This window comes from Sipha flava, unplaced genomic scaffold, assembly GCF_003268045.1.
Source record: "Sipha flava isolate LNK unplaced genomic scaffold, YSA_version1 249_pilon_pilon, whole genome shotgun sequence".
NCBI lineage: Eukaryota > Metazoa > Arthropoda > Insecta > Hemiptera > Aphididae > Sipha > Sipha flava.
The window spans coordinates 1,203,807-1,223,568 of record NW_020272898.1 but is presented as its reverse complement, the minus strand read 5'-3'; the positions used below and the strand labels follow the sequence as shown (position 1 = coordinate 1,223,568).

General features: G+C 30.1%; 1 protein-coding gene across 4 annotated transcripts; it reads right to left on the bottom strand.

The window, feature by feature from the left end:
- Positions 1-1,935: 1,935 nt before the first annotated feature.
- On the bottom strand, positions 1,936-16,198 carry LOC112684357 (probable cytochrome P450 6a14). Of its 4 annotated transcripts, none has more exons than XR_003148689.1 (7): positions 9,858-10,054; positions 8,799-9,093; positions 7,348-7,764; positions 6,616-6,808; positions 5,101-5,349; positions 3,382-3,660; positions 1,936-2,136 (listed from the first exon to the last, which is right to left on the bottom strand). XR_003148689.1 is itself a non-coding variant. In XM_025555842.1 (7 exons), the coding sequence occupies exons 1-6, from the start codon at positions 10,052-10,054 to the stop codon at positions 3,497-3,499; spliced, it is 1,515 nt and encodes a 504-aa protein (XP_025411627.1). In that variant the 3' UTR covers positions 1,936-2,136; positions 3,485-3,496. The 4 variants fall into 4 exon arrangements, 3 of the variants coding, with proteins under 3 accessions (XP_025411627.1, XP_025411626.1, XP_025411625.1); XM_025555842.1 differs by having other exon boundaries at positions 3,485-3,660; XM_025555840.1 differs by lacking the exon at positions 1,936-2,136 and adding an exon at positions 16,026-16,198 and having other exon boundaries at positions 3,497-3,660; positions 9,858-10,081.
- Positions 16,199-19,762: the final 3,564 nt, after the last annotated feature.

Sequence of the window (19,762 nt, the reverse complement as noted above, 5' to 3'; positions counted from 1 at the left end):
TATTGAAAACGAAAATGAATGCCAATTTAGTATGAAGATGTTATTTGATAAGATGGAAGGGCTATGAGAAGGAAAAACTTTAAGAAATAAATGAAAAGAGAAGTACGGTGATGACATACTTATAACTTCAGCTCGTGGAAAAAAATCGGTAGTTAGTTTCAAAAACACAGAGTATAAATAATTGATGAATGCGTGGTATGATTCTAAAAAAGGGATACGAAAGAAGAACGATTAAGAATTGTAGAAACATATACTACTACGATACGTGAAGGTATCAGATCAGTACCATATAATCTTGAATATTTTCCTCCACCTAATCAATTTTTGAAAACTGACACAGAGTATTTCACAGAGTGATCAAATCGTGTTTCTAAAACCTGGAAGAGGAAAAATGAAGACCAAGTTTTACTCGATACAGACTCTAAAAGAACAATTTCAAAATATGATTCCGCATTTTATGTTTATTCACGCAATAAGTGGATGCGATACCGCGTCATCAATATTTCAACAAGGAAAACTGAAATACGTCAAAACATTTCAGAAATATTCAGAACTTCAAGATTCATTATTTATTTTCAATAATGAGTCATCTTCAGCTGATGATATTTTCAGTGTTGGACAAGAATTTCTTTTGAAACTATTTAATGCACCAAAATTCATTACATCGTTGAACCAGTATAGATAATATGTCTTCAACAGAACCGTTGCTTCAAACAAAAAACAAGTACAATTAAGTCGACTTCCGCCAACAATTAATTCTATAAAACAACAAATTTTTCGAGCTTACTTGCAAGTGCAACTTTGTCGTGGCAATATATTAAACCCAATAGATTGGGGGTGGGAAACATATGGAAATACAATAAGACCGAATTTCACCAAAAAACCTCCAGCACTAGAATTTTTGCTGACAGTTATCAGTTATACCTGTACGAAAATGTGCGAACCAGCAAAATGCTCAGCCCTTTTATAAGGGATAAATAATTATGCTCATAGTTTAGTATTAAGGACTAATGTAATGTTCAATGGTAACGTACGCTGAACTTATTAGACTATATTATTTTACAAAAATGTTAAATATTCTAGTATCGCAAATAACTATGGCTCACTGCTACAAATATCAAACATTTTTGAGACTACGGTATTACATATAAAAAAATATAAAAATTGGAATCTTGTGTAAAATTATTAGGACTTTAATTTTTCGAATAATTCATTTTGACGTATGAATAGTAATTTTGGCTAAAGCTTAAAAAAACAAAAAAAAAAATTTCAAAAAATTCAATTATTTTCAAAAAAAATTTACTTACCGCTATTCCATGATCATTTAAGTATACAAAATGACATACTTATATTGACAATTTTACGGCCTTTAATTTTTGTTTTGTACTTTTTAGCTGTAAGTCCAAAATTAAACAAGTTACAGTGTAAAATTGAAAAGAGGGTACGCACCCCCTTTTTAAGGGATGAAGAGCTATGCACTAGGGGCATGTCTGGGGACTTATAGTATGTCAATCAGTAAACTATAGATTGATTGTGTACCAAAATTCAGCTTTTGAGGAATTAGTTCCAATATTTTTCCTAATATGTCTGGACTGTATAGAATTTGGTGATATCAATGTTCGGTCATGATGCGTTGACGTTGATGTTAGGGGAAGGAACTAGGAAAAGAGAGAAAAAATAAAAAGCAGTAACCCATAACTAGTATTATACCATTTGTGTAATAGTAAGGGTACTGCAAGGATGTACTGACAATTTATCATTTGGGGATGATTTTGTACTTAGTGTCAAATTTACAATTTCACAATAAAATTAATTATGATGTTATAAAAATAATATGTTTTTATTTTATATAAATAAGAAACAATAAATAAAGAATAAAATTAGGTATTTACTGAAAAGCAATTATAATTATTATATAATAGTAACATAATTTACATAATAAAGTGCATTATTTTTTAAATTGATGGAATACATTAAACAATTATAGTAAATCAGCTGCTTATACTAATGTTATGGTCGTATGAAATCAGCTATAGTACGTGGTCGCTGAGGTCATTTTCCATATATGCATAAACCGCACGTGACGCAATAGGTATGCTCTGTACCAGCGTTTTTCAACCATATTAAAATCGCGACCTCCAAAATAAATAAAAAATAAAATCAGTCATCTCAAGCCCCCTCCTTATAATAAAAACTAATTTAAGCTTTTATCTTTTTTACCAATTACAAAATATATTATATCGTTAACCATTGATGAAACAAAAATACGAGTTTTTTAATTCCTAGTTGAATGAAAATAATTTTATAGTGTATACTCTAACTAACATATTCGTTTTTTTATTATGTAGTATGAGTAGGGCTAGGATTTTAATGTCCTTAAAAATCTCAAAAAATGATCTTAAAAAAATACAAAAATGGCTTAAAAAACTCAAAATATGCCTTTAAAATGTATTTAAAATATCTTTTTAAAATTAAAAAATTATATTACATGTACATGAATATTTTATTTTACCTCATATATTAATAAATAAAAAATTAATTTGTTGTTATTACACTAAATCACGAGAGTGTGTTTCCTGTTGTTACCCAATAAGTTTTTGTTGATATATATATTTTTTTCTTGTTCTTCAATTTGTTCTCTTCATTGTACTCTATTTATATGTTTGTCTCTTGATATAATATATCATATATATATAACATATTATGTTGTATTGTAAAACTTTTATCAACAATAACTTTTACATTGCATACCCTATATAATACTAATCCGTCGGTAGAAAGAATTTACAATCTATAGTTTTAAATTCAAAAACTCCAAAAATTATTTAAAAAAAACCTAAAATTTCCTAAAAAATGAGAAAAATGACCTTAAAATCGAAAATTGTCAAAAAATGCGAAAAAAATGCAAAATAAATTTTTTTATTCTAATTTAAAATACCTAAAACAATCTAACAAAACAAGCATCGTACAGAAAAAAAAAATGCAAAGTGCATCGAAATCCCAGCCCTAATAATGAGTATGTATTGTTTATTTTTAATATAGTTAAAATTTTGTTTTTCTACATCAGCGTTAAATTATTTCTTATGGATACGACCCCCCCCCCCCAGGTAGAGAAACAGTTCTATATTTTAGTTGTTTGTTATACAAACTAGACACGAATGTTTGATGATAGTGGCGTGATGGGGACATTATTTGTTGCACGTGTCTTAAATTAAAAAAGTGGTGGGTATTTCGGGTCTTGGAAATTATTATGTTTTTGAGCTATGAAAGGAATTTCGAAATTTATTTTAAAATGATATTAGCACAATTTAGACTTGATCATCAGATATGTTAAAAGAAACGTATAAATTAATAAATATATTTTCTTCAAAAACAGTTAACTTTTATTGTAATCGATGATTGGTTCGACAATAAAAATTATTGTGCCTCATTAGTGCATAAAGTTTGTCACGCCACCGTTTGTGAGCTCTTAAGTTTAGCTCACGTGCAGGATGGTTCATCTTTTAGCGACGTTCAGCCATATACCGCCTTTGGGACACGACAAAAACGATGCCGGTTCGAATTCGATACGCGCACAGGATTTGTCGCTCAATGACACCGAGTAGCTGTGAAGGAATTGTGCCAGCGCCAATTTCATCTCGACCATGGCAAAACGCATTCCTGTTGAGAATAATGGTCAAAATGAATGAGTTCCACTAGGCAAATCCGAAGATTTGGATATAGATCATAGGCGTACAGGGTGTTCCGAATGTGCTTGGGCACTACCCGAAAATTGTATTCTATAGTTACTACTGCTAACTTAAATGTGATGTGTATAATAACATACGATATAACGATAATAAAATTTATATTGTTATTGTTTTTCTCTGTTAATTTTATTCTGTTGTAAAAGTTTTACTAACAAGAATGATGTACCTAAGAAAATTATCAACAAAGTGATTACCTACACTTTTTTTGAGTGCATATTTAATTAATTAATATATAATTATGAATTTAATTAAAATACTGTAAAGATTAATCTAAAGACTGTGTATAGAATTATTATTTTGTATTATCTGTTATTGAAAGGTGATAAAAGAAAAATGGAAGAATTGCCTCACCCCATTTACCTAATTAGTTCATTTTTCCCTGGCACGTCCCAAACTTAAAGTCTGTGCACGCCTGTGATATATATATATATATATATATATATATGAAGGGTACAGAATAAAAAATATAGTAGTTCTTTTTTTTCGGTTATGTATTTATGGCTTGACAAATCGGAAGTAGTATTGATTGTTGAAATTGATTCCGTAAAAAAAATCTCATTTCGCTAATATTTACGGAAAAAGATTAGGTATACTAGTGAAAAATGCAGTGGCGTATTTTAGGGGGGGAGGGGGCGAAGAGACGATCGTCACCTCTTAATTCGTATTTAAGGAATCGATTATATGTGAAATACACATTTCAAATTTTTTTAATGTGGATCATTTTATAACGAAATAAAATTATGCGTGGCTGCGAATACTGAATTGGCTTTTTGGTCAAATCAAATAAAACATAAGCGTAACTTTCAAAACACAGATAGGTGTTAAGAAATAACTACACTAAAGTCGATTCGAAGTAGATCCGGCATTAGATTAAAAAAAAAAAAAAAACGACAATTATTAAGGATTCATCAGATTTAAATACTATCAAATATTTACTTGTAAATTTTGAGCCTGAATTAAAAAAAAATTTGAGTTGCCCCCCCTCCCCCTAGAAGTAAGTCTATATATGCTCATGGAAGAATGATTGTAGTCTATGTGGTTGTTTTTGCTCTCTTGAAAAATTCACAGAAATGGACTACTACCGTTTTTCTCCTGTACCCTTCATATATATATATATATATATATATATATATGTTATTTAAATATGGGTCGGATAAGTGGGAGTGGATTCATGATATTCTTCGTCCCGGGAAAATCGACGTGGCCCACAAGGCACGCTTTTCTCTTTTGAGAAAAACGTTAATTCACACAAAAACTGTATTTAAAAACTACAAACGAAGCGGCCCACACGAATACCCTGCGATCATATCAATCCACCCTCTCCCTCCCGCGTGTGACTACATGTACGTACCAATGCAAATGCGCGGGCCATCGCCGAACGGCAGGTAGGTACCAGCGGGCCTCGCGCTGCCGTCCCTGGCGAACCGTTCGGGGTCAAACGTGTCCGGTTCCGCGTAGTACCGCGGATCGTGGTGTATCGCGTATACCGGTATCAGTACGGCCGTGCCCACGTCCACGTCCACATCCATGCCAGGCATCCGGTACGGTTTGGTGCACACCCGGGACAGCGCTTGCACCGGCGGATACTTTCTCATCGTTTCTGCGGTGTGTTTTCCGGGGCGGGCAAACCGATAAAAACGGATAGAGTCACGCTAAAGCTCTTGCACTGCAGCGGTTCACAAACTGCGCGGGGAGTGAAAATTACTGATATTTATCGCGAGACCGTTTTGTCGCACAAACTGGATCGTTTGAACGGTTGAACAGTAAAAGTTTTCGAGCGAAAATTGTCACTCGTGTTGGATCGTTTAAATTTGTTGAGTAAATATTTTTTTTTTTTTAGCATACTGCTGAGGTTTGAACGAAAAAAGTTTGGGAACCGCTGTAACTGTTATGATAACATAATAAAATATTAATAACAATTGTAATGTTTTCCGCGCAATGTGTATGCGCGTTAAGGGCGATTATTGCGTTAGGGGTATAGCGGGTGGACAATCTGGTGGCATACAGATCGGTGTAGTGTCTACGAAATTATCTTACCCGACCGAAGATGTTAAAGGGTCTTGATTAAACGACTCACGTGTTTCGGTCGACATCTATTGTATGAGCATGTAGGTGTGTAAAAATTAAAAATACGCTACACAGTATATTTCAGTTCAGTTTTCTGAGACTTGCCGGCATAGGCGCAAATAGAAAGTTCGATAAGAGTTCGATAAGGACTTCTGCAGCACACGACCGATGCAATTATCGAATGTATTTTCTATAGATCAAAATTAAAGCTAAACCGAATCGGTGTAACTTATGTATATATGTTGTTAAAAAAATTTGTAATTATTAATTGCATAGTTTTATTCGATGTGCTTTGTGTAAACCGAGAATAATCGAAATCGGCGTACAACATTATCATTTCAAACTATAAATAAGCACGTACATCTATTGCATAAAAATGCTACTGCGCTTGCTTATACGCACAACATGAAGTAAATCGCACATAAACGACGTATCTACATTCTAATCTAACCTATATAATGTGTAGTTGGTATGGTAACTGAAACTACAGTATGACGGGTTGCACGTGTTGATCATTTGTCGTCCTAATTTTGGATTAACCTTATAGAGTACGAGTGTTCACCATCGGTTACGTAAGTGGGGCGTAATTATACATGATAATAAATCTGCCTACTTGTATACATCAACTGCAAATGTTGAGAAATGTCTCTACCGGTAAACGATATCGGACGAACGTAATGCTGTAACGGTTTTGTGCAAATCGATATTATTATGTTGTCTGTTTTAGACGAAGTTGTTGAAAACGCGTAATTCGAAAGTACGCGACACTGCGGCGGCTACGTGCTAACACTATACTTGCCTTTGAGACACTGTTCCAAATAGTCCATTGACGAAATGGCTTCGTAGGATAGCGGCAGCCCGTACTTGTCGGCCGTCTCGTTGATCTCGTTGTACACCCGGCTCTGGATTTCCTGGTTGACTGCCATCTCGTGTAGGCAAAAACTCAGCGTCGTTGACGAGGTTTCAAAACCGGCCAAGAAGAACACGAACACCTAGATAATGCTGTATAGTATGGGCACCAATGCACTTTCGCCACAGTCTACCGTTTCAAACGACGTACACCAGTTGTTTTGAGATAATGCGCTCGAATTGGAAAATTATAGCGAGACGTTATTACGCAAAACGATGAACGTTCGTAACATTGTTTTACTCTCAAAGGGGGGGGGGGAGTCACACCCTTCACCACGTAGGGGTAGCTGACAATTGTAAATAATTGGGCTACTCAGCGTTTTCATCCGATTCGAGCGCTGACCAAGGGGACCAACCCGCGGTATATTGTACATCGTATGGAAAACTATACGAGATTTCTTTTTTTTATGAAGTATGAGAAGTTCATCTACATACAAATGGTCAAAACTGAAAATCAAATTGTACCGATTAAAGTTTATATTTTTATCTGGTGATTTTTCCTCGAGGAACTATAATATGTTTGTCGTCTTTCCGCTCCCACAAGTTCTGACGGATAATACTGTTGGCGATCATTCACGCATCTCGATACTGATATTTCGGAAACTCTTTGTACACGACTTACCTGAGCGGCGATCAGTTCCTCGGTCAGTTCGACGGCAGTGTCGTCGGCGTTTTTCGGCTGCTTCTGGTCCTTGATCTCGAGCAACAGCTGTATGAAGTCGTTCCGGAGCACTCGATTGGTCTTCCGGAAGTCGATGGTCTGCTTGACGACGCCCAAGAAGAATTGTTGCACTTCAAACGGGAACGTGCGCAGTTTCAACGCCTTGAACAATTTCGGGAAGAACACCCGGACGATTTTGGACAGCGCCGACGACGCGGACGAGTTGAGTACCGCGCATCCCATCCGTCTGAACTCGGACTGCGTGTCCCTCAACGAGTTGCACTCGATACCGAACGCACACGTGCCGATCACATCCGTCGTGAATTTGGCCGTCAAGTCACGCATTTCGAATTCCGACTTTCCGGACTCGATGGCTGCCTAAATGTATCCAGATATTTACACCCACAGTTGTTCTGTGCGTTATTCAATAAGTCGCTTAGTCGTTTTTTTTTGTATTTAATATTTCGGTCAAAAGCACCGCGTGAATAAAATCTCCATCGAGTTTAACCGATGATTATTTTCGTAAGAGGTTGTTTTTGATTATTTTTTAATTATTTGAACATTAAGTGTCATCATAATTCTATAATTCAGAGATGAAGAAATGAAAACCAATGGAACCTTTAACCGAAAATAAACGTGCACAAAATCAACGGATATATTTATCGTTATATTATCAGATTATTAGAAACATGTACAATATAAATCTGTAGATATATCAACAACTCAAATGTCAAGGTATGAACATCCTTTTGTTTAGTTCAAGTAAATAATATTGTAATCACTGATCAGTTTCGTATTTACGAAGTAAAAAGAGGGCAATTGATAAACTTAAAGTCAGCATATTAAAAATGACTTCCAGGGTGACTATTTTTCCTATTATACCTTTGCGTACGGCGGAAGTGTAGAGTTAATATTATTTGCTTTCAAGGTTGCTCTTAAATTGCCTATTTTGCCCCTTATAAACGAAAATTCATAAAGCAAAATAATATTGGCAACCACGGTTTATTATAAAAATATTGATATATTTATGTCAATAATGAGATACCTAATAATCATAAGAGTAACTTTTAAAGAAACCAAAGAGTTAAACTGGTAAAATTATTTTGGAATTTTCGGGTTTTCGGAACCATTAATTAAAGGGATATTTAGAAAATGTAATTTACGTATTAAATTTTTTTTTTTAAGAAAAACTACTATAAAAAGTACTAATATAAATATTGAAATACTGAAATTTTATATGCATTTGAATGTAAAATAACAAATTTGAAGGTGTTTTAGGTGTTTTTATTTACATGGAGTTTATCACTCATATATTTCTTTGGGTTAATTTGTTCACTATTTTCGATTTCAAAAAAAAAAAAAAAAATAATCAAAAACTTCTGATATTATTTGAATGAAATAATTTTATTTACCTCCATGTAATTAATAAGTTGTACCCCACAGCCTTGCAGTAGTCCCAGCATATTTTTGATTTTACCGGAGCTAAACGTGGGCGTAAGCTTCTGTCGGAGCATCTTCCACGTGTCACCTTCTAAATTGACTAGGTGCTTGGTTAATGGTTCCCTATGTCCGTCATACAAGAAACCTCTGTCGGTAAAGTGTGTAAAGCTTTTCACTAGAAACTGTCGAATGATTTCTGGATCTCGAAGCAACAAGGTTGGCTTCTGCAGTTGGTATATGCCCACGAATTTTTCATTAGGAAAGTCACTGGAAAATATTTGGTAATCATGTAAATATATATATATATATATTTCGTGTAACAAGTTAGGTCAACAAAACATAAATATTTATAAGTAGATAAACAGTATAAAATAAAATTAATATCATAAAAATGAAGTAAAAAATTATAATTATAATAAGGACTAGCAAGATCTATATATACATAGTTAATTCATGGTAACTATTATAGCTCGAAGATTTATATAATAATTATTAATAATAATAAAATAATAGGTATTTACTTAAAAAATTAAAAAACATGATACAAATAGAATATAGTTATATAAATGTAATAATGGAATGATTTGCAATCATTCTATTAGCATAGCCTGTATTGAAGAATATTATTTTAGTTGTAGTATTAGAATAATACATACATTTTGCATTTTAATTATAAATGTATACGCTTGAAATGGATACATGACAATTGGTCATTAACAATTTATCGCAAATTATTGATCGCAATTACAATAATTGTAAATTATTTACCGCGCGGCGATTGATCGAAAAATAACATTTTCAGAAATAATTTTTAATTTTAATACATATTTAATTTGAATAAATTTGGCACAAATCTGGTTATATGTTAGGTTAAATATATATTTTTTCCAAGAAAATCCAGAAATGGCTACCCCAGTTTGAGCACCTATATGTCCATTTATCCTAGAGAGTATAGGAGCATGCTCATAATTACCACGCGATTTTTTGTACAAGAATATATATAACAATAAATAATATTATATGATATTTACTTGTAAATGTTTTTCAAGCACTCGCCCTGGGTCATTTTTAACATCACATGATCTTTGATGTTACCGAAGAACGGGACGGGCGTGGCGGATATCACTGATTTTTTCTTCCAGTACTTGTACGAGTAAGTCGTATACTTATAAAGGAACAACACAATTGCCGTGCAGCACGTGACGATTATTACAACTGCTGGAAACATTCTATTGTGATAATGTCACGTTGAAATCTGAAACAAACGTTAGTATTTTTTGACTTTTAGCCATGATTTGATTATTATACAACATATGATTAAGTATGTATAATGAGTGAATTTGTTTGTAACACCGATAAATGGCATAAGATACAATAAGCAATTTCATAGATTAACAGATTTTACCAATACACATTTATAGATCCCTATACATTTTTTCATGTATGTGCAATTATTATACAACATAAAAATCATTGTTGATATCGTTTTCTTATGGATTGGATTATGAGATTTGTGTATTCAAATAAATAGATATTTTGTAACTAAAAGTACGAAATATATACGTAATCACGATTTATAAATATTATAATCATTTTTCATAGTGGATAACCTTGGTATATTTTAAACTTTCGAAGTAGTATATTCTAATAATACGTTGGGAATACATTTTTTAATCGATTATATTTATTAATTATGTATCATTACGTCGATTAATTCGCAAATTACTATTTTAATTTTTATTTGTTATTAGTTATTACTTTTTATAATATTATGTAACGTATAATGGTATTAATGTTCATCGCAATACGAGTATGTATGTATCTAATAATAATGTAATTGTAGAGCATGATAGTGTTGATAAAAAATATTTATACAGTTAATTTAGTTTATTCGTATAATGAAAATTATTGTCTTATATTTTAATTTATGTTTATTGGTTTTTCATCCAAGAAATTTTGTTAAATGTGGTGATTTTTAGTTAACTGTGGTTTTGAATTGTTCAACAGAGTATTCTTAAATTAAAATAATGAAGGTATGTAGGGTTTCTTATTTTTAACACGTCAAATTTATATGGGTTATTGGGTTATTCGTTATATTTATATCGTACGGAAACGAACTATAATCAAATGCATTAGGCTCAGGCCTATTTTACAGTTACTACTTATTATAACAGTTAAGTACACTTGTATGCTATGCACGTTTTTTACGAAGCATATAAAAACTATTTTTTTTCTAACAACGATTTTCAGGGGTGACTACTGAATATTAAATATGTACATCTTCGAATACTTGTTTTACAAGTTATTAAAACTATTACAGTTTTCACTTGTGAATACCAAGATTTAAAATTTGAGATAATAGTGATTGGTATAATTGAATGAAAATTATATTAATTGATAATGCTTTTTGTAACAAATTCAAATTCAACACTTGTGAAAGGAATAACTTATTTAACTTGAATAACTTATTCATAAATATAATTTTGTATCAATAACAGTTCTATCAAATTTTAAAAATAAACACTAAACTCGTTTATATTTATATTATTTTAGTAATGGTAAAAGGGATTTTAAGTTATGAATATAAATACTTCAATAACAATACCATGACTACAACTACAATGAAAACATTTTATATTTATGTTATATTCATAAAATATTTTTAATGACATAATATATAAAGTATAATCTTAATTATAATTAATTTTCGATTATTATGTTTTTCAATTATTATTTAAGTCAATTAATAATTTTTTTTCATTAATCGAAAATAATCGTACCATCTCGATTATTCGATTATATAATCGATTAATCGAATAATCGAAAACAATCGAATTGCAGTTATATCGATTATTTGTAATATATGGAAAATAATCTATTAAAATTATCGATTATATAAAATAACCGCAGAGCCCTAGTTTACCATCATCGAATTAATACTTGAAAATGAGCTGTTATATGAATGCAATTGTATCAGTTTTGGGATGGATAATATATTTAATATTTGCGTTCTAATAGTATATTGACAAATCTGTGGTAATAATATAAACAGATTCGAACATTGCAATGGATATCGTTAAAAAATGATTATCGAGAGATAAGAGTACGTTGTATGGTTAATCCATTTTATGAGAACCCTTATTTTAAGATAGAAATTTGGTAATAATTTTTATAATATGTATAATATAATAATATACATATTTATAATATGTGTATGTACTCAAATGGTGAATTGTTTTGACGTGAAATATTTATTATCAACTCAGATACATTTACACACATTTGCTGTTATTTTTTTATTTTTCGGTGAACACTTTTTCGTTTGATGACGTGACTTATATTCCGATTTGATGGTTTTTATGATTATTTATTATTATTAATTAAGTATTTATTTACTACTAAATATGATAGATAGTAAATGTTATTTAATGAGTAAAAAATATATTTTTTTGTTTATGTATAAGGGACCTCCACAATGGGTGCGTTACAATTGCGTATGATACGATTCTGTATGGACCTTTTTCAATATTACGATTGCGTACATTCTACCTACCAATACATAGTGCAATGTTGCCGTTGTTCAAAATCGTAAAAATTTGTAATATAACTTATTTTAGGAAACGATTGCTTATATTTTATACAATTTTTATAAACAATATATACAATATAAACAATATAATTTATATATTTTATATAACAATTATATACAACCAAATTGTACATTTCCAACTAATATATGGGTTGAAGAATCATCAATAAATAAAAGGTACCATAGTTTTATAAATTATAAGAAAAATTTGGAAGTATTCTTGTACAATATAACTTTAAAGTTTATTATGTTCTGATACATAAAAATAAAGTGACATAAAATATTTAGATCATTATTAATTCTGTAATTTTTACGTATTTTAATGTTAGAACAACAAATGGTCCAGAAAGTTTCTACAGAACTTTTAACGTTCAATTCTATAACGCACATCCACCAATATACTTTGTGCTTCAGGCATTGAAATAAATGCATGCTGAAATCAATATAAAAATATCCACTATACAAAAAAATATATCCAAAGCTATTCCATCTAATTTTTATTGTACTTTTTATACTTAAATATCTTATATTGTTTTTAATCGATTATAATAGTATAATAATGATTTTTTTAAATTATATTATTATTATTTTTAATTTAATTTAATTTAATAGTACATGTTGGCAACGTTGCACTCATTTTCGTACACAATCGTAATGTTTTTAAGGCCTAGGTAGAGAAATCGTACGCAATCGTTTTACTAAAAGGGACAATCGTACGCAATCGTATATTACCGTCCACAATACTTTCCGCCAAGGGACCACTAGATACCTATATCCAACCCGGGTATGAAACAATTGAAAGGCGACAAAACAAACGATTATAACGCACAATGTATTATAACTAGAGACCAGATTTAATTGATATTGCAACTTTTTATTGATACCCAGTAAATAAAATCTGATTAAAATATGTATGTATACGGATCAGATTAATTACAGTCTTCCTATTTAATTTAATAATGCAATTTTTTGCAATTTTTAACGATTTTTAAATTTTTTGCAATCATTGTAATTTTTGTATACTTCATGTGATAAAATATACAAATTATTATTTCCTAAGTGATTTTACAAAAAAAATATAACTACGACGTAAATTTTTACATGTAGTTAAATGTAGTTTAGGATTTTTAAAATTATATTTATCTGGGTTATCCACGAAATTCACTAGCTTAGAAGAATCAATTAGTCAATTACTTAATAGTTTAAACATACTTAGTATAAATACTAAATAAATAAATAAGTAAATACTAAACAAATACTAACTAAATAAAAATATTTATTATAAATATTTCCATAAATATTCCCGGTCCTAATGGAAAAACAGTTAAAGATAAATTAAAATATGTCTTAGAAAAAAATGAAGGATATTAAACTATTAAAAGTTACCCTGAGATTATAACAGGAAATCAAAATGTTTATTTAGATATAGCATCCAATTCTTAAACTATTTTAAGTATGCATCGATAGCAAGTGTCGACGTTGAACGTACTTTTTCATTATATAAACATATTTTAAGTAACAGAGAATACAATTTTCAAGAACACAATTTAGAGATGTATATAATTATAAATTTTTATTCAGAAAAATTATATATTTTGTAAATATTATATAAATATTATTTAAAGTAAGTAATTAATGATTATATATTTGATATGATTTTACTATGTAATTTTAATGTATTTCATTGCAACTATAACATATTTATACTGCAATTTTGATACATCTTCATTGCAATTTTGGTATCTTTTTAGAGCAATATTAAGATATTTTTAATGCAATTATATCCGGTTTTTAATTATAACAATGTTCTATCTGTAACAGTCGTATCGTCAAACGAGTGCTAATCGAGCGTAATTACTGTGGTCCGTACACGTGTAATCGTATAGTTATAAACAGGGCTTGTAAGTTCATGCATTTGCATGCAGAGAAGGCGCGAGGGGGTGGGCAATAGGGGCAGTTACCCAGGGCCTCGCGTCTTAAATTATAATTAAGGCCCCGTGATTCTGATATAACTGAATTTCAAATATTTTATTAATATAAATTATAAGATTTATTTTGCCCAGGGCCTCGCAAACTCTAGCACCGTCACCATTTGCATGTATTTTTTGCTACATAGGAGAACATGTTAAGTGAGATACAAATCCATTTCATTACAAAGGTAGTACAAATTAAAAGTTTAATAGTGCATGTTTTTGTATGTTTTGGATGTATTGGCATATTTGGCCTATAGTTAATATTTTGGTGTTATTAGCGCATATTATTTCATGTCATTTCAGTTTTTTATTTAACCTATAGATATATTTTGAATGCATTTAACTGCCATGTAGCTTCTGTGTTGTTATGGTATAGTTACTATATTATACTATATTATGATAGTTTAAGTATTATTCATATTAAATTATATTTTTCTCGTAATCGGATAAAAGACGGACTCGTTTAAACTTTAATCCGCAAAAATTAGGTATTAAATATATTAAACTTATATTGTTTTATAATAACATAAACATACCGTTTGTTATGAATTTTAATCCATTGTACGTAGGTATAAAAAAACTTTCTTTCCGAAAAACTTTAAAACTACATACTAGTATTCGGGCATTGATGTACCTACGTAGTTCGTAATATTATTTTTACCCTATATCGATTTTTTTTAACTATTTAATGCGCTTTAACTGAGATCGGGGTTTTTCAACTAATTTGAATTTTTTGAACCCCGTCATGAGTAACTCCTATTTATTTAGCAAAAATAAGTATATTCATTGTTTAATTATTCACACGCCGAAGTACCATCTTTATGAGGGTGGCCTCTTCAATAGTTATTATCATTTAATCACTCATTTGTGCTTAATGTAAACCTAATGTTTACCTGTAACTTAACTCAAAAATATGACGAACAAAAAAAATTTTTTTTTCTATTTAATTGGATATTGAGTACACGAATCAGAAAATGTCTTAAAAAAATTACCACGATGAACCGTTTTATCAACAATTCAATTTTCACCGTTTATACAACTTTTGGTACTCAGTTGCCGTTGTTCGCGGTATAATTAATCAACTAATTATCTAATGGTCCGACGAGGAGTCTTAAGTATTTACATTTATAATTATAACTTTTCAGAATCAAACCGTGGGATTTTAATTGTAAATATTTTTGATTCGTTAATTTGTATTTAGAGTGTTATTCTTTTTTACGATGTAATATCGCATAGATTATAAGGTTAAAGAAACATTTAACGCGATTAAACTATTTTGAAATAACTTTGCAAAATTTCTTTTGTTAGTTTATAACAAGAGAATGGAAAACAATAGATTTTAATTTCAAGTGACGAATCAATTGTTCACGGGAGCACGTGGCCAAAGTATGGTATTTAAAGGAAAACGTAAATGATCATCCTTCGCCCAATATCCACATGGATTATAAATATCATGTCTTAATTTTTATAGGACCTAGATCTATGGATATTTAACGTTTTTACACGATAATATAAACACTCGTATTTATACATAGGTCGTTTTCGCATACCATATATTTAAAATAATTAATTAACGGTTTTAGAATTTTTAATCACGCACACTCGACAATGAATATTAGTATTTTACAATAACTTACCGATACGATGGTGCGAAACACGGAACACTGGTCGACGGGATCGTTGGGGACGGACAAAGTTGTGCGCGACACGCGATGTGTCGACCGTCGGAGATCGATTGTCGTTGTGCAGTTTAATGCGTGCGAGTCACACCATCGCAGTGCATCGCGACGATGGAATACGATCGTAACGAACTCGGTTATTGAGGCTGGTCGCTGGTCGGTGACCAAAAACAGGTCGAGGTGAGTATAAATTATTGTTGTACAAAATGTGTGAAATTCGGTTATCGGTCGTCCTTCGCCTCAGTCGCGCCGCAGCCGAACACGTGGACGCAACATTGCGGTGGTGCTCTATTTATTTTCATTTTCGAGACATATTCACCGTCTCGCGTCATAACGTTGTGTACACTTACAGCCGTTTAACCATCATCGAAATTCGTATGCACCGTCTCCGTTTTTCGAACGTATCTGCAGAGCGATCCGTTACCAAGCAAAGTGTTCGTTGGCGCAATAGCACCTGGCCAATCCCCCCGCCGAGAATCTGTTAATAAGCATTTCGTCAAAAAAACCGACATTTAAAAAAAAAAAAAAATACATTAATCACGTCTGTGATAACCGATAGGTAAGAATTTATTATGTTCATTTTTCTTTGAGGTGCGAATGTCTTATAAAGCGGTTTATATTTTTGCAGACTACATACAAGATTCGAAACATCGTTCGATTTGTTGTGAAACGAAGCCCCGTTGTCACGTCAATCATTGGCCAATTACGTCCTATTTGGTCATTTAGGTTAATCATTTAAACACCAGCGGCCTAGTCGACTAAGAATCTAAGTGGCCGTTCACCTATTAATATCTATGATAACGCACTCCAGTGTGGTATTGTACATGACCGGCTACTCAGAAATATTAATCACATAAACTGTGTTCAAGTTGCTAATGATTTTTTGAAAACATTTTATGTTTTCCAAATATAAGTGCTTAATTAAATAAACAGTGAAAGAATGGAACAAGAATGATTGGCTTATTTACATGTTTACTGTTTATAGTAAAGGCTTGTGAAAAATCACCTTTTACTTCGACTAAAATGTAACAAATATATATATGAAATTTATACCTAAAATTACATTTTTTAAATAAACAATAACATTCACCAATCTTACTATATCGTTTTATGTTATATTTTTAATTTAAAGATTTGTAAAACGGAGCCGCAATAAAATGTGTGTTGAACCACCGGCCGAGAAATTTGATACAATTACAACATAGTTTCATAATACAATTAAAATTGTTCGTGATCATAACATTTTTTTTTTCAAATGTATGAATTAAGTTATTAGTTTAAGAGTTCACCATCATGAATAAATATTTCCTAATTGTTAGGTAAGTATATTTCGACTATTATAAACTATTATATAATTATGAAACTATTAACATAAAAATGTATACACCTGAAATTCTAAACATTATTGATGCATTACGAATTATTTGGTAAAAAATGTGTAAATCGTATATTATATAGGAACACTTAAAAAATAATATACAAATCTTATTATGGTAGCAGAGGTGGATCCAGAAATGTTTTACTGAGGGGGTGCAGTAACACACTACACAATAAATATGAAATTATATTATTTTATTTTAAAATTAATACTCCAGTTAGTAAATGTAATGAATTTCGAAAAATAATCAAAAACCCAATATATTATATTATACATAACATAAACCTATTTTTAGGGTTTTTGAAGGGGACGTGCGTCCTATTTGCTCTACTTGGATCTGCGCCTGTATAGTAGTATTATAATATTGAAATATATCAAATAAATATGTAATAATTAATATGCAGCATCGTATTGCATATATATATATTGTATCATACGTATAATTTATTATAAACTCGAAAATGAATAAAACAATTTTAATAACAAAAATCACATTTATTTGTAAAATATTATAGTATAATGTTAAGATTTTTTAAGGCAGTTTTTTCACATTCAGTTTTTTGTAAGGAAAAAACCAAGTGAAAGAAAGTTGAAGTTTGAAAAAAAAATAAACTAGGTAACTAACTTGTAGTGTTATAATATTTCATATTATAAATAGCAATAGATATATTCCTATGAGAAAAACACGTGCTTCTATAAAATGTCATCAAGTGTTTTTTATATTTTACAAGAATAAGAATGGGTTAATTTGTTTTAATAAGCTTACAGCAATTTTAAAGATGATTGCGACAATCCTATATAGAAGCGTCGAAACATGAATCCAAATTGTTTAACCTTGGTCTAAAAACCGGAATGATTATATGTATATTATATATATACACATAAAACTAAAAAGTAATAATACATAATTATTTTAATTTTAATATTTGCTAATAATAATTGTTAAAAACGTTATGATTTCTTATTAATCTTAGTCTATGGTATTGTCTCTAATCGATAACGTATTCACTGTATAATATATATACAGGAATATATTTCACTGTCATATTAAAATTTCTGGTTTCTGGTTAATTAAATAGACGGGTGTTAATACATTTTAATAATTAAGAAACGAACTATGTGTACCCATGTCTATTAATACACGTAACAAATCGAGATCACTAATTCAATCTTAAATCATTTTAAATAATAATATATTTTACTGTAAAAATATTTTTTTTTTAATTTATTTGATTACTATGATAATGAATGACTTTTTTCATGAGTATGGAAATACTTATTATTAATAAAAACATTCAATAAATGTGGCTATTTTTTAGTTCCACCAATCAACATCCTATAAACATAACATTGAATAAAAAAAACTGTAGTTAATAATTATAGCATTATCGATAAATAACAAAAAGTTTTATTAAAATAAACCATAATTTATATTTAATATATTATCTATTTAAATAAAATGTTGTAGGTATAGCTTATGCAATTAAAATAGCTTACAATAAAAAAATTTTAATGTAATTTTAGATTCTGAGTGTAAAATAAGGACTGTAATACGTTTACAATGACAAGTTTTAAAAATCCGAAATATGTAGGTATGATTTTTTTGTAATGGTTTGAAATTTCAAATGTCTATACCTTCTGGATTAATAGAAGTCACTAAAATACTTTTTAAGTTCATGTTCAACTCACTTTTATCATATATCATACTCTAAACAAATTAATTTGAATTATTATTTACTAGAAAAATCACAATATTTTTTAATTGTGCCAAAAATGTAAATATTTTAAATGGTACCTTCTAGGATAAGAGGTGTCACTAAATGATTTTTCAAGTCAATGTTCAATTAATTTTTCTCATCTGTCATACTCTTATCTAATCAATTTGAATTATCAGTTACTAGAAAAACAAAATTATATTTTACCCAATTGTTCAACTTTTTTGAATATCTACCTACATAAAACTTTTTTAAACTTGTAAGTTTTTGCATTTAGGATATATCAAGTACAAGTAAATGTGATTAGATAAAGAAGTATTAATACTTACCGTTATTGAGTTAGATTTTTATATTTTTATTAAAAAAATCATGAACTGAGTTTGACTGTAGTTGTACTTCATTTACATTTTCTTTCTTTCTAGTATTGATATTTATTAATACACATGCATTAGTATGTCTCTCCCAATTAGTTTAATTTATCCTGTATTAGTTATATTTTCGAATGGAATTTTATATATAAGTACAATTTTCAAGTCCTCTACCTTCCTAACGGTGTGTTATTTGTAAATATTTAACTCTCTATTATGACAAGTCATTCTCTT

What these genes read in the sequence shown, in the direction of transcription:
- LOC112684357 (XM_025555840.1), bottom strand. Translation starts at nt 10,054, where the DNA reads ATGTTTCCAGCAGTTGTAATAATCGTCACGTGCTGCACGGCAATTGTG. An exon ending in TTTGGAACAGTGTCTCAAAG is followed by an intron (nt 5,350 to 6,615) that starts GCAAGTATAGTG and finishes AACACACCGCAG; the next exon opens with AAACGATGAGAAAGTATCCG. An exon ending in TGGCCCGCGCATTTGCATTG is followed by an intron (nt 3,661 to 5,100) that starts GTACGTACATGT and finishes TATTCTCAACAG; the next exon opens with GAATGCGTTTTGCCATGGTC.